Source organism: Schistocerca gregaria, chromosome 1, assembly GCF_023897955.1.
Source record: "Schistocerca gregaria isolate iqSchGreg1 chromosome 1, iqSchGreg1.2, whole genome shotgun sequence".
NCBI classification, from domain to species: domain Eukaryota; kingdom Metazoa; phylum Arthropoda; class Insecta; order Orthoptera; family Acrididae; genus Schistocerca; species Schistocerca gregaria.
This window is the reverse complement of record NC_064920.1, coordinates 872,946,737-872,970,087: the sequence shown is the minus strand read 5'-3', so window position 1 is coordinate 872,970,087 and position 23,351 is coordinate 872,946,737. Positions and strand designations below refer to the sequence as shown.

The following is a 23,351-nucleotide window of genomic DNA, read 5'->3' as shown; positions in this document are numbered from 1 at the left end:
ACCGAGAGTGGGCTCTTAGGAATATATCGTAAACTTGACAGTCATTTTCTGTGCATAGCAGTCTTGGAATCCGCTGCTCGGTTCTGATACCCAAAACCACGTTTTTGGGTTTTTCTCCGTAATGGATAAAAATTTTCGAAAGCAGGAAGATTTTCTGTGGCTATTTATTATTTAGATTTCACCTCACGCTGGATTTATGTGCGTATTTTACATGTACAAGTAATGTAAATTATATGCCCGCCCGGTTGGCTGTGCGGTCTGAGGCACGGATTTCCGGGCGGGAAGGAGCACCTGGTCCCCGGCACGAATCCGCCCGGCGGATTTGTGTCGAGGTCCGGTGAACCGGCCAGTCTCTGGATGGTTTTTAGGTGGTTTTCCATCTGCCTCGGCGAATGCGGGCGGGTTCACCTTATATCGCCTCAGTTATACTATGTCGGCAGTTGCTGAGCAAACAAGTTCTCCTCGTACACCACCATTATTCTACCACGCAAACATAGGGGTTACACTCGTCTCGTGTGAGACGGTCCCTGAGGGGTCAACCGGGGGCCGAACCGCACAATAACCCTGGGTCGGTGTGTGTGTGTGTGGGGGGGGGGGGGGGGGGGCGGAGGGGTGAAGTGGACTGCGGTAGTCGTCGTGGGGTTGTGGACCACTGCGGCTGCGTCGGGGACGGAGCCTCTCCGTCGTTTCTAGGTCCCCGGTTAACATACAATACAATACAATACAAGGTAACTTCTAAACTCTGTTTCTCGGAAACGGAAAAAAATATCAAGAAAATTTTCAAAGCTGTTCAAGATCGAGACCTTAGCAATATAAGGTAAAAATTTCACTCATTTGCTGTGCATAACCGTCTTGGATTCGGCGGCCCGGTTTTGGTATAAAATAAAAGTTTTTTCAGGAATCGCCCATCAAGTAAATGGTGGCTCCATAAGCCCCTTAATGCGCACCTTGGCCCACAACTGGTGCAAAAAGAACCAGCCTATTTGCTCAGTTTGCGTAAGGTGGACGAAGTGAGTAATATTCAAACTATGAGCGTGTACTGTAGGGTAGTTACATCCTTCCATTGGGTACACAAACCCTTCCTAGCCCAAGGGCTATCCGAAACACTTAATTCTATTTTCCTACCACGAATAGAGCCCGAATTATAATCCCCGAAAAAAACCCTGTTTTTATGTGTGGCGTTTGGAACACACACGTAGCACATGCTGTCGCATGCGTACCGATTTACCCCAGTGAAAGCAGCTATTGTTTGACACAGTTTAATGATGTAATAGTATTTACTCGTTTGTGTTGCGTCAAAGTGCATGAGGTAGTTTTCCGTAAACGTCTAATCCACAGAGATCTTGCTTGCACATGCCACATGTAACTGGAATTGGTTTAGCTTCGAATGTTCTTGGCCATAGAGTTCACAGTAACTGTAGTACGTTTGCGTTTACACAACCAGATACATTTAACGGGTGGTGATTTTCCAGTTATAAGGCGCTAGAGGTCACAGTGAAACGCACAAGAAAATGGAAATTTGTATGCCACTTGTCGCTGCTCCACAATTTTATTTTATAGCTTGTAATTCTTAAGATGTTCTTAGTCTCAGTGATAGTATATTTTCTAGATTTTATCCGAGAAATTTCGAACTGATATACAGGATGTAAATTTTAAGTTGACGAACCAGAATAACTCGAAAAATAAGCTTAACACGAAAAGATGTGTAGAATCCAAAGTTGGTTATTTTCGAGGGGCTCATCTGTTGGTACTAAAATTAGCTCGCCACCCCAGACCCTTGGGGGCCGGGTGGGAGGCAACTTTAAAATTTCAGTGGGGACACGCATTTTTTTATTGCAGAATCAGATTCTACATAAAAAACTACGTACATTTTGTCTTAAACATTTGTTTTGATTCTTGGTAGTTGGCGCTGTAATTCAAGAAAACCAATGTTCTCATTTTTGGGTGGGAAACGGTTGCGGATAAATAAAAAATACTTATTTACTTCGTAAATTTTGATTCGCTAAAACTAAATCTTTCCCTCTCTCCCCATAGGGTGGGGTCGGAGAGAGAGGAATTAGTTTTACAAATGATGACCCAAATATTAATTTTTTCTGCAGATTCGGATAAGTTTTGTTCGTTTCGTGGTTATGAAGCCACACAACTTTTAACTATCAAACAAATCATCTGACTAGCTTACTAACTAACTAACCAAACATCCTACTTACTAACGATTGAACTCATTGACTAAAAAGCTAACTGACTCACGAACCTAAATTTTTATTAGATTCGGAGTAATCACTCTTGTTTGTCGAGAATCTCACCACTGGGGTGCTTGCTTAATTTGACTCTTTTAGTTTCAGATGGAAAAACTTAGAAAACGACATTTATTTTTATTGACTTAAATAACATTGTTCACACCTTTATTTTATTTCGGAATATAGCGGCTGTTACGTCGTTTACATTTTTAGAATTATGTACGATAATCGATATCCCATTCACTCCTGATCGATAATCGTTGCTCTTATCCAGCCCTTGCTGGTGAGCGCCGTAATGTTTCGGAGTGTCGCCGATAGGTAGTGCAGTGATGAGAAATTCGCCCTTTCTCGTAATAAGACTGGGCTTTAGAAATTATTAGTATTGATGTAATAATGTTTTAGTTTTAGCGAATCACAATTTACGAAGTAAATAAGTATTTTTTTGTTTATCCGTAACCATTTTCCACGTAAAAATGAGAACATGGACTTTCTTGAATTACAGCACCACCTACCAAGAATCAAAACAAGTGTTTAAGACAAAATGTACGTAGCTTTTATGTAGAATCTGATTCTGAAATAAAAAATGTGTGTTCCCATTTGAAATTTTAAAGTTGCCTCCCGCCCCACCCCCAGGGGGCTGGGGTGGCGGGATAATTTTTGCACCAGCAGATGTCCCACTCGAAAATAATCAACTTTGGGTTCTACACATATTTTCGTGTGAAGCTTATTTTTCGAGTTGTTCTGGTTTGATAACTTAAAATTAACACCCTGTATACATATAAAAGTGTTTGTTTGTAGTAAAATGTTCTATGGGCAGGAGAGGGTCCTGATACCTATGATGCCCGCTTTGCGTCAGCTCCTGCTTTGTACGCGAAGAGATTGGAACATAAAATTGCAAATATTCGTAGGAAGTACTTGCACCATGTGGAGTGAATCTATAAATGTGGACAAGGAGGACTGCGGAAAGTGTGAGAGGAGATGGGCGGTGGGCACAAGTGTCGCTTTGCAGCCGTGGTCCAGCGGCCAGCAGATAAGCCCCGGGGCGCTGCCTCTGGCAGGTCAGGGTCGCAGATCGGCCACCGTTGTTGCATCGGCGGCCGCTGTCGCCACGGGGGTTCACCATTTCCCAGGTCATGCGATACAGACGGGGCTCTCACCACGTTGACACCAAATTGTTTCACTCCTTATGCAAACTATGCTCCGCTTGTAGTATTCGTGAGAAGTTAAAATTGCGAGCTACAAACGGACTCTGTAGTTAGCACCTGTAATGTTCCGATTGAGGTGGCCGGGAGCAAATCACAAACCTTTTTTCAGAGATGGTCTGCTACTTCCTTCCCATCCCCAGTTCAAACAACACAGGATTGCTCTGCGACTGTGTGAGACTACCAACCCGACAGGCCTGCCTCTCCTGTTCCATTCGCAGTTGGAGAAGGGAGAAACGACTATCCACATCTCTCCGTGCGAACCCTAATTTCAGTTATCTTGTTTTCGTGATTCTTACGCGTAATATACGTAGACAGCAGTAGACTCACCCTGCAGTCAGACTCGAATGAAAGTTCTCTACATTTTCACAATAGGTGATCTTGGGGTTGAAGCTCTTTTTTGTCGGTGTTTGCTTTAGCAATATATGTTTTTGGATAGGGTGCGCCTGTAGCAAAACACAATTTTGTTTCTTGTTCCAAATATGTTTCACTGCAATTGCAGCATCATCAGTGGGCTTTCATTTTGTGGCTTTTGAACACAAAGAATCAACTTTATTGTTTGTATACATGTAAATATTAGTTTTTAAATCGTAATTACAGATTTTCGATGTGCTATGTTTTTACAGTGACTGATTTCCTTCATCTGCAGCCTCATACAACTTAGTGTAGACAAAATTATTTATGCAAAAATTACGATTTGGAGACTGTTATGGCTTTGCCTGAAATTAATTAATCCTATGTCGAATGTTGCGTGTGTGTGTGTGTGTGTATGTATGTGTCTATTTACATTATGTTTCACTTACGTTTTCTGTTTTCCTCATCTTCTTCAGTGTGTTATTCAGCTGTCACTGTCACTGTTTACTAGCTGTAAAAACAAGATGGCGGACAGTGGAACAGTTCAAGGTGTTTTGTATCTTTCAGACATGTCGTGTGTGTGTGTGTGTGTGTGTGTGTGTGTGTGTGTTTGTGTGTAGGGAGAGAGAGAGAGAGAGAGAGAGAGAGAGAGAGAGAGAGAGAGAGAGAGTAGGTTTAAGGATTTTTCATCATTATATATATAATAATGAAAAATCCTTAAACATATTCCCTCCCTTACACACACACACACACACACACACATAGAATTAATTAATTTCGGGCATAGCCATAACAGTCTCAAAATCGTAATTTTTGTTTAAATAATTCTGTCAACATTAGTTGTATGTGGTTGCACGTCTCAAACTGTGAAAGAAATCAGTCACTGTAAAAACATACACATCAGGAAAACCACACTATGCGGTGAAAAGGTATGAATTCATAATTTTATATCTTTCTTCGAAAATATTTACATGTGTACAAACAGTAAAGATCATTCTTTGTGTTGAACAGCTATAAAATAAAAGCCCACTGATGATGCTGCAACGGCAGTGAAACATGTTTGGGGAAAAAAAATTGTGTTTTGCTGAAAGCGGATCCCATTCAAAAACATATGTATTTCATGTCTCCGTTTAATCCAATATGGTGGGATACCAAACACTCGAGCGGTACTCAAGAATGGGCCGCATTACTGCTCTATGCGTGATCTCGTATGTAGGTGAGCTACAGTCCCAATAAACCGAAATGGATCATTTGCTTTCCCTACTATTGACCATACGTGCTCGTTCCATTTCATATCGTTTCGTAGCGCTACTGCTAGATATTTAATTGTTGTGACTGCGTCATGACAAGCAACACACCACCAGTACTATCTTAGAATATCACAGTACCGATTTTCCCACTCATCTGCATTAAATTAAATTTTTCTACCTTTAGAATAATTTGCCATTCATCACACGGTCGCTCGGAGACGTACACGTCATCAGCAAACAGCCGCAGGCTTCTGCTCAGCCGGTCCTTCAGCTCATTTATTCATATAGAGCACAAGAGCAGTCGGATCGCACTTTCTTGGGCACTCCTGACGCTATTCTTGTCTCTGACGAACACCCGCCGTCCTGAACTATGTACTGGGTTCTACAGGGTGTCTCATAAGTCAATCCCTATTTTTAAATAGTTATAATTTCTTTCTTTATTAACCAATTTTCTTTTAACTATCTTTGTTAGAGACAGCACTCCTTGAGGTTGTGTTCCATACAATATTTTCTTTTGTTTCAGTTGGAAAATACCTCGTGTGATGACTGTGGAAGAACGGGCCAAAACAGCAACTCGTTATTAGGTTTGGGGATCTGTGATGCGAATACTAAAGTGGTGGAGGGCTAAACAACGGATCCATGCAACACTGGATGCAAAAAGAGATAAAAATTGTCATTCCTAATTATTAAAACCGGGAGTGTCGCCGATGGAAGAAGATCACGAAGACCACCAACCTCGAGGACACCAGAGAATGTTGACCGAGTTCGTGAAATGTTCACGACGGCCTTACGAAATCATTTCGACAAGGATCTTGTGGAAGTGGTCTTTCACGTTAGGTAGTTGCAACGATTCTTAAGAAAGGTCTCACTTCTACGCCACGCAAGCCACATTATGCGCAGCAATTGTTTCCTGATGACTGTGAAACAAAAGTAGTTCTAAGAAAATTGGTTCTTAATTAATGAAATTATAATTGTTTACAAACAGGGAGCGACTTATCAGACATCTGTATTACTTAAGAAGTCTTCGAGCAACTCACATATCAGGAACCTACTGCGTATTTTTTGGGCCTTTGTTAACATCCTGTTGCGTGGTACTGTGTCCATCATAGTGGAATATAACAGTTCTTTGAGGTGCCTGCCCACAGTGCACACTGCAGCTCTGTTTCGACTGACATGAGACGATAGGTTGGATGGTTATGTCAGAGGAGGAGCCGTGGCGAGTGCAGCGTGGCTGGGACGGGGGACACGGAGCGAACAGATGCCGAGTGCTGCCCAGCTGTGGCGCCGCCCCGTTATGCAACACGTGTGTCTGCAGCGGCACCAGCACTGCGCCCGTAACTGGAGCATGCAGCAACGCCCCCACCACCCAACAACACGGACAACCATCTCGAAAGCACAGCATCCACATCTGCAACTCTTCTGAAGTGACAGGAACATTATGCGATTCCCGAAGGGAGCCACTGTTCACATAGGTAATTGTTAAAGTAGCGATCTTCAGTTTTAATTATTCAAAGAATTGCCAGCCAGAGGTGTTCAAAGTGCTTAAGGGGGACAGGACGTCAAACGGACCGACTTGGAGCAGGAGAGGCGCCACAGGACATTTTAATTTCCACTGTCTATACGTTTACAAATAAATTCATAAAACCTTGTCAGCGTGAGCAGGAGGATTCAGAATTTACACTCATAGCAGTGGAAGTTCAAAAACATAACAAAACAAATTTTTTTACGTGTGAAATTTCATAATTTTTTTCACTTATTACTCGCTGGATTTTTTGCTGTAGGCACACTTTTCTTCATAAGTAAGAGAGACTCTTCGATGAATTCTGCACAGCAGGCAAACCATACTTACTGGTGTTTGGAACTCTAGCATTTATTGTAATTTATGAAGAAATGAATGAGCTGTTACATTTTAAACGTCATGTTTAGAAAAAAACTAAAATTGTATAGTTAATTATCTCAATTTCTATCACAGTTTAAATAGATTTGGAAAATTCTAGCGTTTCATACACCTGTAAGTATGGTGTTTTATGCTGCTCAAAATTTATCGATAATCTCTCTTACTTATGAAGAAAAGTGTACATATAGCAACAAATGCAGCCAATAGTAAGTGAAAAAATGATGAAATTTCACACATAAAAAAATTATTTTGTCGTGTATTTGAACTTCCTCTGCTGTGAGTGTGAATCCTGAATCCTTCCTCTTCATGCTGATTGATTTTTATGAATTTATTTGTAAAAGTATAGACAGTGGAAATTAAAATATCCTGTGGTGCCTCTCCTGCTCCAAGTCGGCCCGTTTGACGTCCTACCCCCCTTAATTTGCGGGCTTTTATTAATTGTGTTCCTTCATTTCGTTTTTAAATACCACTTACTTTAATCCATGTTCAAGCGTTTTGTTAGTTCCTAAACAGGTGCGCGAAGACCAACAGTCTAGTGACATAGGTCTAGTTGGTGTATCTACAATTCGGTCGAGGTTCTGTATTGAAATGACATCAAAATACGGACCGTGTACGGCGTGGTGTTCTCACATGTAATGCCGTTTGTTGTGGCTCTATTTTATGTGAATGCTAACAGAGAGAGAGAGATAGAGAGAGTTTTTAAGACGGACGACTTTCGAAGCACGGTACAGAACTGGGTTTCCGTTAATCCATTCAAATATTAGGGAACTGGAACTCACACATACCGGTATAACGTTCTTTCAGTATATTCATATGCATAAGAATTGTCTTTTGTTCAATTATTTCACGCGTCATGGCTCTTTGTATCTCGTGTTTCATGCATATATGTTGTGTGTGTCTTGGTGACTGAACTACCCTTTGAATAGAATTACATATATTTCTACTTAAAGCTTTTAAAAGTTATACGCAATGCCTTGCCATTATTTGCAAAATTTGATGTGTTCTCGCCGGAGCTCCACATTGCTGCCGGTACCTAACTATTCCACGTAATTTTCATTCTGTCTTCGGCAAACACAGCAGTTTTCCTGAACTATCATTGCGATCTTTAGATAACGACAGTGAACAGCAAGCTTCGGCTCTTTTTTTTTTTTAGCATGGCCTTTCAGAATAGAATGCAAGTTTGCGGTTGGAGTTTGCAGAAGGTGTTGGCACCACGTCAATTTATAAATAACGTGTGTGCCTTGTGCTAGTGACCGTTCAGAATTTTCAGATAATACAGTTAGGCTAGCATTTGAGGCAGACATGCTCACTGCAACTATCTTTGTTGCAAGGCGAGTTAACTTACAAACTGTAAATGCTAGGCCATCAGAACTTATACGTTTGTGGAAACCACTTAAATAGTCTATTCGTGCCATCATTATTGCTCTGTAGAAGAAATAGATGTCCCCTACTCTTTACCGATGATTTTCCTCTGTAACCTTTGGAGTCACACAGTGTTATGTAATTATTTATTGGTCTTAACATTATATATCAGAGGGTATTTTAATACAGGGCATATTTCAGGACACATTCTTGCGACCAAAGCAGATACAGGCGGCATAGTTCATGAATGGACTCACTGCAGCAAACCAGGTACATTTAATTACGAACCCAAACAATCGCCTCGTATTTGCAAAGTGTTTATTGTGCGACGTTCTTGCTTCAGATGCATATAGGTATACTGAATACTGTAGCGAGAGGTAAGACATAAAATATTCTTCAGGCGACACGAGAACCTGTTAAGAAAGTCACCGTGACTTACATTTCAAATGCGCTGTTGCCAGCGAAACAGAATAACCTCCCTAGCCAGTTTTCCTGTCGCTCTGCAGTATGGGCAACGGAGTGGAGTACGGTGACGGGAGTTTGGTGTCGTTGAAATCCGCTGATAAGAAGGTGCACAGAGAGAGCATTCGGCGGTAAACTGCGCTCCGCTATTAAAACGTTACACAGGAGCGAGTGCGTAATACTGTCTCTGTCTCTGTCTCTCTCATCGCTCTCTTTCTCATCCACAAATACACAGAGAGCGAACAGGAGTCTTAATGGCTCGTAAAAGCTGCCGGACGTGTCTGTTTAGCGCAGCATTTTGCGTCCACCTGCTGGAATTCGCGAGAAACGGCGGAGTTGCCACTATGACGTATCGGCACGAGGCAGAGTGACTCGACATTAACGACTTGAAAAGAACAGATACTGAGACCTTAAATTATGAAGCGCAACACTTTCTATGGTGCACTGGTCGTTTAATTTCCCACAGCCTGTAAATATTTCAAAGGACCACCTGTATGTTAATAAACAGTTTTTATTCAAGCATTAGCTTATCCTGGTAATCACAATATTATCTAAGTTTCATTTATTTCGTTTCTAACCTAAAACGTCATTGAAACAGCTCATAAACAGCATACAGCGCATGCAGCGTCCTATTAACGCTAACGCTTTTTTGAGTCACAAGTTTGATACTGTGTTTTTTTTAATGCTTATCTTGCGTTATTCTTCAGACAATAGTTTTTCTTAGACTTCTTTTGTTATGTGCCGTTTCAGGTACTTATTCATCTTGTTCTCTTACTTCGTTCATGACAAACCTTCGCGGCATTGCATTTCAAATGCTTCCAGCTTATTTTCAGGTTTTCTGCGCTCCACTTTCACTTCCATGCACACATCGCCTTATATAAGGTTTTCACAATCCCTTACTGATATTTGATACCAGTCGAGTCGATTTTTATTCATTTAAGAGATGGCTTCAGGCGTTAGTGAGGTTGAACCGAGGCTCATTATTCCAACGTCGACTAAAACAAGAACTAATAACATAAGATGCTTAAATGATAGGCGACAAATGTGTGATATAAAGAAGCCGTATATGATACTGACATTAAATTTTCAGCCACGTGGGTAATTGCTCAAATGATACAAGCTACATACTTCCTCCTTGAAATACCATTTCTTCTCTAACGGACAGTACAATGTTTACATTGCTACATCGCAGCGAATAATGTCAACACAATGGAAGGAGTTATTATTTTTACTTTACAGCTGAATCTTACTGCTGCGCAGCAGACGAGAACTCACGTTCAAACTTGAGTTATTCGGGAGTGTCACTGGTAAAATTAAAATATACGCAACTATTGTACGAAGATTTTCTGTGTATCACATTGAGAGAATCATTTGAAGACTGTCTTCAGTTTTGTTGTGCCTCATAGTTTCGGAAGGTTGTCTAATATGGCCTTCAAAGGTAATATATTATAACCAACCAGGGAAGAGCTTGACAGAAAAAATGGGCATGAATTTTCTTATTGCTATTCTTTCAGTTACAATGCTGTAAGTATCAGCTACTTCACAATTCACCACAATCAAAAAAATATTCTCCGGAATTTATTATTGTGACCTACAGAGATTTAAGCAGCACTGTTGAATGGATCACTTACAATTTCTAATTATTTCTCTGTTAACTAAAGTTGAGAAACTGATAATGATTTCTGTTTGTACAGAAAACGATGCTGCGCATTCATTATTTAGATTTTTATTTCGTGCTCTGGAGCCATTATATACGACATTAAGGTTAACAGCTATATTTTATAGCGAATACACATAATTATAGCGTCGAACAGTGTTATATACGAACGAAATTGGTGGTAACGTATTTTAAGGTACGTCACAAGTAAAAAATGCAGAGCGCTTAAACTAAATTTCCTGTCAAAATTTGCTAATAAGTAGTGAAGTGATCAGAGATAGCGCTCATAGTTACAGAGAACTGAGTTAAACTTGAAGAAAAACAGTTGAATATCTTCTCGACTGACACGCAAGAGATAAATCAGATGCTGGAGCAAATACTTGATATCTGCGGCATATTGATGGTTGTCGTAAGAACAACAGAGTAGTGGCGTCAGTGTGTACTATACGAGACGTTGGCATTAACTCACAAAAGGAGTTCGGTGGTAGGAAAACAGCAGATGATAACAGAATGTGAACAACTTGGAACAGTGATAATTCACAGCAGTTATTACGACATGAGACAGACTGCGGAGTAACGTTAAGCAGGCACTATATGAAGTCCATCCTTGAAAATGGGGGCAGAGGAGGACGTCGCTTACAGATGCATTATGTTGTTTATAGTTCTTGGCAACGCGACTTCTGGTTTCAAAAAAAATGGTTCAAATGATTCTGAGCACTATGGGACTTAACATCGATGGTCATCAGTCCCTAGAACTTAGAACTACTTTAACTAACCTAAGGACATCACACAACATCCAGCCATCACGAGGCAGAGAAAATCCCTCACCCCGCCGGGAATCGAACCCGGGAACCCGGGAGTGGGAAGCGAGAACGCTACCCTTCCGGTTTCAGTTTTACTAAATCTATTTCGTAAAGCATACAGTTACACACCTATCAGTATCCAGTGGAATAGATTAGTGATATATAATATTTTAAAAAAGTAACTTCGTAGTTAAAGGCCGCTGTGTCCTCAGTAAAAATCCAATTGAAATTCATGGTCATTGTACCATGCTTGAATTTACCTATCTGTCCTCGTTAGATGCGCCTGTTTGTTGGCTACCAGCGATACACCACTACGTTGCGTGTTGTATAACCAAACTTCGTCAGGCGCTTTCCGAATGTCTGTTGCATTTAATGTCGATTGTGTAGCGCTAGTATGCGAGAGAAGTGACTTACCTGTGTCATTCCTTTGGGTTTGCTCTTTCGTATCCTCGGGTTCTCCAGACATAGCTGCAAAAAACAGAGAGAAATGTTAGGATTATGCGAATGCAGAGAGAATAAAATGGTAGAGAACAGGAATAGGAACAATGGTTGATATAATGCAGGTAATTGCATGTGTTGACGCACTGTGAGCATATGAAATAAAATCACAACGTGTTATATTCCACATTAAGTTTAACAACGAAAAATGCAGAGCGCTGGAAACTAAACTTCCTATCAAAACTTGCTAATAAGAAGTGGTCAGAGATAGCACTCATAGCTACAGAAAACTGAGTTAAACTTGAAGAAAAACAGTTGTGTATCTCCTCGACTGACATTCAAAAGGTAAATCAAACGCTGAAGCAAATACTTGAAATAACTTTAGTAACAGAGAAACAATGGCGGGGCAGGACGAAAGGCAGTGCACAGTAGTTGAGCGGTTGATTTTCTGCGGCGGGTGGGGCGGCGGTAGGCGCGTTAGGCGTGTTTGGATGCCGTCCGACACGGAAGCACCCCGGGGCCCCCAGGCCACTGGCAGTGCCCGCCGACAGTTACACGACCCGCCGGGTCACGCTGCGAATCATAAGCAACCGCCTGCAGTCGGACTTCGCTAGCCCTCCTGCTGTAGGCGCCCATGCTCTTGCGATCTACATGTCGTGCCATGCAAGTACTCACGGATCTTTTTTGTGCGGCATTGTGACTTCCATTTGTTCTGGAATATAATGACTGATATTTCCACATCCATTGTTTGGATATTTTTGTTGACAAAACCAGTTTCGACGTCGTAAATCTCATTGAAAAATTTTTCGGTATCGTTTTGTCGTACGCCAAAAATTCAGTATCAGGGGAGTGCAGTATAGCTAATGTGTCGTCTGCAATGTTACGATCATTAATATAATTCTGTGTACTGAAACGAACTGCGCCTCCACATTTTCGTGAAGTGTGCGAGTGAAATTTTCAAACAACTGACAGCCTCTGACAGCTATGTATGTAACATATAACTACAGCTCATCTGTGAATATGATATTTAATGATGGGTTATCCGGAAATGCGTAATATTAAAGTCATTCATTCATCGACTGATGACGTTTTACTAAGTGGCTTATTCGGCAGTGTACCGCTGCAATTAATTGTGAAGACACCAAGCTCTTTCCTTTGTTGATCCATTTCTTCCTATTCTGTGTCTGTTCCTCCCCCTCCCTCTAAATTTTCCTGCTCTTCACTTCGTTGTAGTATTTACTATTGTACGATACTATGTTGTTGTTGTGGTCTTCAGTCCTGAGACTGGTTTGACGCAGCTCTCCATGCTACTCTATCCTGTGCAAGCCTCTTCATCTCCCAATACCTACTGCAACCTACATCCTTCTGAATCTCCTTAGTGTATTCATCTCTTGGCCTCCCTCTACGATTTTTACCCTCCACGCTGCCCTCCAATACTAAATTGGTGATCCCTTGATGCCTCAGCACATGTCCTACCAACCGATCCCTTCTTCTAGTCAAGTTGTGCCACAAACTTCTCTTCTCCCCAATTCTATTCAATACCTCCTCATTAGTTATATGATCTACCCATCTAATCTTCAGCATTCTTCTGTAGCACCACATTTCGAAAGCTTCCATTCCCTAAGTGTCCAAACTAGTTATCGTCCATGTTTCACATCCATACATGGCTACAATCCATACAGATACTTTCAGAAACGACTTCCTGACACTTACATCTATACGATACTATAAGACTTGTTAAATCAATCTTTGCAGTAACAGATTTTCTAGTTCTTATTTCTGCGTTAATGTAATATAATATTTCATGTACTGTGGTAGCCAATCATTTCATATATAATAATTTTTTTAATCAAATTTAACGCACTTTCAAGCCTTTATCTTCTGGTTTTCTACTAGCAATGTTTCAATATCAAACTGGCAGTTCCTCAAATTAGTTTCTCATTTTTAAACCAATATTTCAGATCAAAACACCACCAGTTTCTTAAACTTTAAAAGTAGCTGTTATTTCCATAATGGGTTTTATTCTTATTTAATAAATGGTAGAATTATTTCACTTCTTTTACAATAACATGTAGCTTCATTCTTTTGTAATTTGCTATTATCCCATTATATCGCTTGATGTTATGAGAGATATTCATCATCAACTGAAAATGTATGTGATCTGTAAGAAAACGTGTAAAACATTTTAGGGTGGGAACATACACTGCGTACAGCGTTTTCAAAGCGCACGTTATGTGTCCTCTATCATGGACGATGAGTTGTAATGGGTCAACAGACAATTTCTCAGCGTCGTCTCCCTCTAAAGAAAGTAGTTCCCTACACGTACGGTACAGAATTGCTCTTAAAGAAACAATCGTAGAATTTCTTCGACCAAATGTGTGTTGTCGCTGAGTATCGCGTTTTTTGGTGCAGTCATGACGAAACATTTCGGCAAATGTTGCTGTGATATATTGCGCATCCTGCTTCGTCTACCTCTACCTCCTTCCGATAGGTACTTTTCGGAATTTATAAATAATCCAGTACCACGGGAACAAGACGCCAGCTGTTGCGAGGTAGAACTTGAAGTTGGTGTGCTACTGTATGTGTTTTCAACAGTGTTCAACGGATAGGTACACGGTGGAGGAAGTTCATATTGCGAAAGGCAAAGAAAGGTACTTGTTTTTAGTGCTATACAAATCTCTTATTTTTCGTGCCTTACGAATAACGTGGCAGTTGCTTCTTTTGAATCGCTCGCCCCACCAAATGTCTTACAGTGAAAAAGATTTCATTGCTGCAGGTGAGTCAGTCAAGAACTACCGATAAAAATTTATATTACACAAGAACTATGTGATGAGTTTACAATCATACGATTAATTTTGCGAGATGGTTTGCTACATCAATCAAGAATGGTAAACAGTTACCAAGAAGGCATAAAATGAAATGACGACAGATGGCGCAACATTCACAGTAGTTTACCGGAGCATCTTATTTCTTCTATGTTACTGATGGATAATTAAAAATGGTTCAAATGGCTCTGAGCATTATGCGACTTAACTTCTGAGGTCATCAGTCGCCTAGAACTTAGAACTAATTAAACATAACTAACCTAAGGACATCACACACATCCATGCTCGAGGCAGGATTCGAACCTGCGACCGTAGCGGTTGCCGGGTCCAGATTGTAGCGCATAGAACCGCACGGCCACTCCGGCCGGCGATGGATGATTATCTAGCCTCAGTTTGTAAGTGGTTACTTCGGAGATCTTTTAAGAGAACGAATGAAACAGATAATTAATAAATAAATCTACCTTTGTATGAGAGTGACGTGAAGAAAGTCTTATTTTCACAATAGAAAAATCACAATATGAAAGGTACTTCACTGATTCATCACAATTAACCCCAATAAATTTGATCAGTCCCCAAAAACTTATATATATTCCTGGGTTGCAACTCAAAGGCAGACATCATTTTGACTCCTCTGACGAGCATCGCAAAAGCCATCGAACACACGCCGTAAACTGTGTTGTAAATGTGTTCCACATCTGACTCTCTACTCCACAAGCAATAAGGTAGTGTGTAGCTGAGGGTTCACAGTAAATCAGTGGTACTTTTGTCATCTAGCAGACGGCGAGAGGGAAAAACTATTATCGGTTCCCTTCAGTATAAGTCTGAGTTTCTTTCCCTTATTCTGTTTTATGGTGTGGCGTTTATAGGTACCTGATTTTTGAACTGTCGTTGTGACGACACAGACTCCAGACAACGGTGATGGTATGCAGTGTAAACAGAACAGGAACCTTGGTGAATTGTCAAGTGACTTTCACGAGCACGACGCCACACAAATGGCGGGCAAACAATAAATGGAGATAGCGGTCAAACGAAATTACGTAAGTAGATTAGTTACTCATCAGCTCCGCTATGTACCTGTTTCCTCCTCACATTTTTCTTATATCCAAATAATTTTTGTTTGTTTCTTACGTTGAAATGAATTTAGCGACTCTTGAGAGAAGAAAAGATTTCCAGAGTGGGAAAGTTCTTTGAAGCATAAAACACTAATGACAACCGACTTTACAGCACAAACTCCTCTTCGATTCACCACACCGCCCTCTCTGTCCCTCCCTCTTTCTCTCACTTTTCCATGTAAGTAGTGACACACTATAACGTCGATACGGGCTGGCGTTCCTATCGTATTGACGTAGTAAATGTGAATTGGCGCAGACAAACAACAAATATAAAATGTTGAGCTAGGTGCGTCGCGTTGCAGCGTTGACACCACGACTGGCTGTTTACGAAGTTCATCACTGCGCTGAAACGTTGAGTTATTGTGGATAGATATGTAAATGAACAGGTGTTTGAGGAGTTTTCGGTGAAACTGGGATTTAATCTACGAAGGGGCAAAACATAGCTACTTGCGCCACTTACCTCTCCTTACCCATAACATTCTATGAGTCCCATACTCAGCTGATGGTCGTTGGGGCCAAAGTCGTGTTACCTCTCACCGACAGGTTACAGAGAATCACGTACGTTATGTGACTTGAGGATGGCTTATGAGTGCTTGTACAGTGTAGTGTAGTGTTCATGTTGTTATGACTGTATGGAAACGAGAGGGTGAAACGTGGTGCTACACATAGCGTACTTTTCTTGAATACCACCAAAGAGAATGCCAGGCTCCGTCTGAGGGACTGATCACCATCAACAATATCATTTACCCTCACTCAGTAGAAGTTTGTAACTTGAGCGAGGACACTGGCGCGAAGTCTGGTGATCAAGAACTGTATACCATTACGTCTGCTCGTCGACCAAATATCTGATACGAACAGAGCTCGAAGCAGTTACCTCACAGTCAAGCGCCACAACAGAGGCGTGCGTTAGTGACTTCGATTATGGCGACGAGCCATGATACTCCACAGATAAAAAAAAAATGTCGTTTGACTTTGGCCTCTCGTCAGGTAGGCCGTTCGCCGGGTGCAAGTCTTTCGATCTGACGCCACTTCGGCGAGTAGCGCATAGATGGGGATGAAATAGGACAACACAACATCCAGTCTCTGGAAATATCCGACCCAGCCGGGAATCGAACCCGGGCCCTTAGAATTGACATTCTGTGGCGCTGACCACTCAGCTACCGGGGGCGGAAATTCCCCGGAGGAGACTACTCAGTTTCGTACCACGCCGCTCAACTGGGTAATTCGAATGTGTCTACTATTTTCCGTTCGACAGGCAGGAGTAAAAGTACAGTAGCCTTCTCCATCAGTAACTTAAACTCAATTGAAAAATGCCATATTATTGCTTTGAGATGCTAGCAAAATATTTTATTTACACTACCAGTTTCAGGCATTTTGACCATCATTAGGTTCCTACATACCAAAAATAATACATAAGTAACATTATAAGCTTAAACTATCACGAATCTTTAACTGGTGTTAACGTTAGGCGAAATATAAAATTATTGTCTCAGTTATACACTGAAAATATCACTTAAGCCTACCGTAACACAGTGATGTGAGTTATTATGAAAACCACATATCATAAAAATGTAAATGGTTTACATATGTACAGAGTTACCTGTTATCAAATCGTAATAGACATTACATAGTCAGTAAATAAAAACTGAAGACTGTAATTTATATTACTATATGATAACAGGTTACACTGTACAAATGTAAACAATTTACGTTTTTGTGATGTGTAGTTTTCATAATGACTGACATCACTGGATTATGGTATACTTCAGTGGTATTTTCAGTGTAACGTGGCGACAATGATTTTATATTTCGCCTAACGTCATACTCTGAATATTTTTATGTGAGTTCGTGACGTTTTATTACGTTATTGTTATATCAAGTGAAGATAAGTGACAGTTTAAGTCTGCAGTGTTACTTACGTATTATTTTTGGTTTATAGCAACCTGATGATGGTGAAACGACTGAAACTGATTGCGTAAATAAAGTATTTTACCAGCAGCTCAAGGAGGTAATATGACATTTTTCAAATATATGAGGACTATGGGGTATCACCTCATAAAAATAATGGAAAACATCTTTCACATGTTTTAGCGGGCTCGTCGGTACCGACCGACTCCCGTATGATCCCCCTCCTATCGCGTCATTGTATGCGGCATGGAGGGTCATGGAGTCATTATACCGCTCTCTCGGCCGTTGTCAGTTTTCGCGTCCTGAAGGCGCTACTTATCGGTTAAGTAGCTCCAAAACTGCATCACGGGACTGAGTGCACCTCCATCCAGACCTCCCACCAAGGGAAAATCTGTGGCAATACCGGGAATCGAACCCGGGTGCTGCGCAAGGCAGTCAGCTTCGCTGACCACCCAGCAACGGAGGCGGAGCTACTGCGTCAGTTGTTGTTGTTGTTGTTGTTGTCTTCAGTCCTGAGACTGGTTTGATGCAGCTCTCCATGCTACTATATCCTGTGCAAGCTGCTTCATCTCCCAGTACCTACTGCAACCTACATCCTTCTGAATCTGCTTAGTGTACTCATCTCTCGGTCTCCCTCTACGATTTTTACCGTCCACGCTGCCCTCCAAACCTAAATTTGTGATCCCTTGATGCCTCAAAGCATGTCCTACCAACCGACCCCTTCTCGTAGTCAAGTTGTGCCACAAACTTCTCTTCTCCCCAATCCTATTCAATACCTCCTCATTAGTTACGTGATCTATCCACCTTATCTTCAGTATTCTTCTGTAGCACCACATTTCGAAAGCTTCTATTCTCTTCTTGTCCAAACTAGTTATCGTCCATGTTTCACTTCCATACATGGCTACACTCCAAACAAATACTTTCAGAAATGACTTCCTGATACATAAATCTATATTCGATGTTAACAAATTTCTCTTCTTCAGAAACGCTTTCCTTCCCATTGCCAGTCTACATTTTATATCCTCTCTACTTCGACCATCATCAGTTATTTTACTTCCTAAATAGCAAAACTCCTTTACTACTTGAAGTGTCTCATTTCCTAATCTAATTCCCTCAGCATCACCCGATTTAATTTGACTACATTCCATTATCCTCGTTTTGCTTTTGTTGATGTTCATCTTATATCCTCCTTTCAAGATACTGTCCATTCCGTTCAACTGCTCTTCCAAGTCCTTTGCCGTCTCTGACAGAATTACAATGTCATCGGCGAACCTCAAAGTTTTTACTTCGTCTCCATGAATAACATCGGGGAGAGGCTACAACCCTGTCTCACTCCTTTCCCATCCACTGCTTCCCTTTCATGCCCCTCGACTCTTATGACTGCAATCTGGTTTCTGTACAAATTGTAAATAGCCTTTCGCTCCCTGTATTTTACCCCTGCCACCTTTAGAATTTGAAAAAGAGTATTCCAGTCAACGTTGTCAAAAGCTTTCTCTAAGTCTACAAATGCTAGAAACGTAGGTTTGCCTTTTCTTAATCTTTCTTCTAAGATAAGTCGTAAGGTCAGTATTGCCTCACGTGTTCCAACATTTCGACGGAATCCAAACTGATCCTCCCCGAGGTCCGCATCTACCAGTTTTTCCATTCGTCTGTAAAGAATTCGCGTTAGTATTTTGCAGCTGTGACTTATTAAACTGATAGTTCGGTAATTTTCACATCTGTCAGCACCTGCCTTCTTTGGGATTGGAATTATTATATTCTTCTTGAAGTCTGAGGGTATTTCGCCTGTCTCATACATCTTGCTCACCAGCTGGTAGAGTTTTGTCATGACTGGCTCTCCCAAGGCCGTCAGTATTTCTAATGGAATGTTGTCTACTCCCGGGGCCTTGTTTCGACTCAGGTCTTTCAGTGCTCTGTCAAACTCTTCACGCAGTATCGTATCTCCCATTTCGTCTTCATCTACATCCTCTTCCATTTCCATAATATTGTCCTCAAGTACATCACCCTTGTGTAAACCACCATTCTCTAAATGTGAAGGTATCTTTTAAGAAAGCTGTTTATACGACTTTGTTTCTCGTTTTCGTATTATCAATTACTGAGGTATGCTACAAGCTCGTCGAGAAGGAAACGTCTTATCTCAGGGCGCCTCCATACAATAAACACTCGCCGATTAGATTTGGAGGATATCGCCCGGTTTTATCACATTTGTACTCGACTATTTCCCGTTGGCTGCAGTACAAAATTCGAAATGCTGCGCGTCTCAGACACGTGATTAAAAGGACAGAAACGCACGTGAGATGGGTACCTGCGAAGTTTCGTCAGCGCTCCCGCGTGGCCCGGCGCACGGAGCTGGCGGGCGGCGAGCGAGTATGCTGCCTGACGCCGTCCTCATACACAGCGGCTCATCCAGGGCCGCGGGTGACGTCACGACCTGCCAGCTGGGAGCGCTCGGGCGCGACCGCTGATGCGCATGCGCCAGCTGTGTCTTGGCGTGGGTCGGTGGAGTGGGGGGGGGGGGGGGGGGGGGGGAGGGCGGCGCGTGGTGGCTGGACTGCCGTGACTGGAGCAAAGGCCGGCACAGCGAGGAACGTCTGCATGGCTGAGCAAGGGTGTCATCGCAGCGTGTCAGTGGAGGCACAATGATCACTGAGATGGACGAACATTCGAGAAGATCTGATCTGCAGTCGCAGTCTAGGCGTCTGGAATGCTTTCCGCTTGTTGCCCTTACTAGGCTTGGAAGAATGTCTGTGCAGATGGTTCCGCACCCTCAAGCGCCAATAATATATATACACTGAGGTGACGAAAGTCATGGTAAAGCGTTATGCACGTACATAGATGGCTGTAGTATCACGTACACAAGGTATAAAATGGTTGAAATGGCTCTGAGCACTATGGGACTTAACATCTGAGGTCATCAGTCCCCTAGAACTTAGAACTACTTAAACCTAACTAACCTAAGGACATCACACACATCCATGCCCGAGGCAGGACTCGAACCTGTGACCGTAGCGGTCGCGCGGTTGCAGACTGTAGCGCCTAGAACCGCTCGGCCATCCTGATATAAAAGAGCAGTGCATAGGAAGAGCTATCACTAGTACATAGGTGATTCCTGTGAAAACGTTTCCGACGTGATTATGGCCGCACGACGGGAATTAATAGATTCCGAACAGGGAATGATAGCTGCTGCTAGGCACATGGGATATTCCATTTCGGAAAACGTTAGTGAATTCAATATTCCTAGATCCACAGTGTCAAAAATGTGCCAAGAAAACAACGCAGTCGCTTGATGACCGAGAGCAGCGGGGTTTGCGTTGAGTTGTCAGTGCTAACAGACATGCAACACTGCGTGAAACAACCACAGAAATCAAAGTGGGTCGTTCTACGAACGTATCCGTTGGGACAGTGGGGTGAAATCTGGAGTTGAGGGGCTGTGGCAGCAGTTGACCGATCCACGCGCCGGAGTTGAGGGGCGGTGGCAGCAGTTGACCGATCCACGCGCCTTTGCTAACAGGACGACTTTGGCTGCAGCGCCTCTCCTGGGCTCGTGACCATATCGGTTGGTCGCTAGACGACTGGAAAAACGTGGCGTGGTCAGATGAGTCCCGACTGCAGTTGGTAAGAGCTGATGATAGGGTTTTAGTGTGGCGCAGACTCCACGAAGCTATGGACCCAAGTCGTCACAAGGCCCTGTGCAAGCTGGTGATGGCTCTGTAATGATGTGGGCTGTGTTTACATGGACTAGATTGGGTCCTCCAGTTCAACTGAACCAATCATTAAATAAAATGGTTGTGTTCGGTTAGTTGGAGACCATTTGCAGCTGTTCGTGGACTTCACGTTGCCAAACAACGATGGGTTTTTTATGGGTGACAATGCGCCATGTCATTGGGCCGCAATTGTTAGCGATTCGTCCGAAGAACATTCTGGGCAATTAGCTCGACATGAATCCCATGTTAGGTTTATGGCTCATAATGTGCTTGCACAAAATCCTGCACAGGCAACACTTTCATGTTTACGGACGGCTAAGTACTTCTGAAGGGGACTTCCAACGACTTGTTGAGTCCGTTCCGAGTCGAGTTGCTGCACAACGCCGGGCGAAATGAGGTCCGACACGGTATTAAGAGCTATCCCAAAACTTCCGTCATCTCCGTGTATATACCAATGGCTTAAGTGCTTCACTATAAACAATCGATTTTATTGATATTAAGATGTTCACTGTAGTTTATCTGATAAATAGGAATATCATTTTTATGTTTCCAACTTGGTAAGCTTCAACTATTAGCGAACAAGTGAGTAATGGTATTAATATTAAGGTTCTGCCAGTGGATTAATCGTCTTCAGATCTTGTTTTGTATTCAGCCAACATGTCACCCGCGAATTTACTCTTCTGGTACCCGAAGACGTTACGTTCGGTTAACTGTAACATTTCATGCATTAATAAGTATAAAATCAGTACGGTAGGCGTTTGTAAACATATTTATAGCTAGACAGTCGTTAATTCAGTTCCTTGTTGCACCCCTTTCTACTGATAATATGGTTTGGAATGCTTCTTCTGCAGAAGAACGGACGTTGCAGAGATTGTCTCACAAATTATCTCGAAAATATGAGTCGATCAGATGTTACAAATTATTTCCTTTGACAGTGCGCACTGCTGAAAACATGAAAAACCCAATTGAATGTATAAGGAGCAGACGAATGAAAACTAGACGCATGGACAAAATAAGTGACCTGTTTATAATTTCAAAAGCAGTCGCTCAGTTGTTAATAGATTTAACTCATAGTCAGACTATATGGTCAACACCTTCATCTGAAAATCTTTCCAGCTGCCTACGGGATCATAATTATACCTGGGCGTGCACCCCTCTGTCCATACAAGAGGACCGTACCAACTTCCCCTCACCGATCTGATTTATGTTGACAGGGTGTGTAGAACACATCCAACAAATAAATTAGGGCGTTGGGTGCAAGTGCTACTCCGAGGTGAAGATTTTGGCATTGGCGGAGGAGAGAGAGTCATGGCGGTTCACATCGCACCAGTTAGAAGAATATCGAAAAAGGAAAAAAAGAAACTTGAGTCAGTCAGCGATCAATACCCAGATACTTCAATTAAGTGAACGAATCAAAGGTGTTAGGCTTCAACGTTTTATTCTGCGAAAGAACTCACAGCAGGTTCACAAAACTGCACACTTAAATATTATTTCGGTTTACACTGCACAATATACATTTCGACAGCAGTAACAGTTACAGTGTTACTGCAAGGCAGCCTCCACGGCCCTCTACATGCTCGGAGTTAGAATTCTAAAGTTCAGAAAATTGTCTGGGGTATGATCACTCTTGGCAATAAATACTGCGTAAATTTGATCAAGATTTTATTTTATGCCTTTAAGTCTTGTAAGATTACAGGTGGATTACATAAAATTTCTGGAACTTAAATAAGCTGTTATGTAACTTAAATCACGGGTCAATAAAGCCTCCGTGTATAGTTTATTACGTTGATGGTGTTCTTTCTTTAAACCTCTTTAAGGCGGTTATCAGAAAGAGCGTGACAGAGGCACGTAGTCAGCTACGCCTTTCTCTCGATATTGACTCATCACGCAGTAGGCTTTGAAATTCCACGTGGCAATTATCTGTCCGTGAGTCTGCAAATTATTTCTTTTTTTCCTCTCCATCCTATTCGGTGTCGTGTTTATCGGCTCATACGTTTTTCTCTTTCTCAGTGCTCTCCCTCTCGCCCCCCCCCCCCCCTTTTCCTCCCTCCCTCTACTGCCTCGCGCGCTCGTGTGTGTGTGTGTTTGTATTAATGTGACAATGTCTGTTGTTGCTGCAGACCTCTACATGTCCTTCTCC

General features: G+C 42.0%; 1 protein-coding gene across 3 annotated transcripts in view; it reads right to left on the bottom strand.

Annotated features, from left to right (window-relative positions):
- LOC126273306 (uncharacterized) overlaps window positions 1-23,351 on the bottom strand; it is a 1,028,036-nt gene that overhangs the window by 413,869 nt on the left and 590,816 nt on the right. For all 3 annotated transcript variants that reach the window (XM_049976853.1, XM_049976874.1, XM_049976860.1), the window contains exon 2: window positions 11,639-11,692. In XM_049976853.1, coding sequence (XP_049832810.1) covers window positions 11,639-11,692 — 54 coding nt within the window. The remainder of the gene's footprint in view (window positions 1-11,638; window positions 11,693-23,351) is intronic.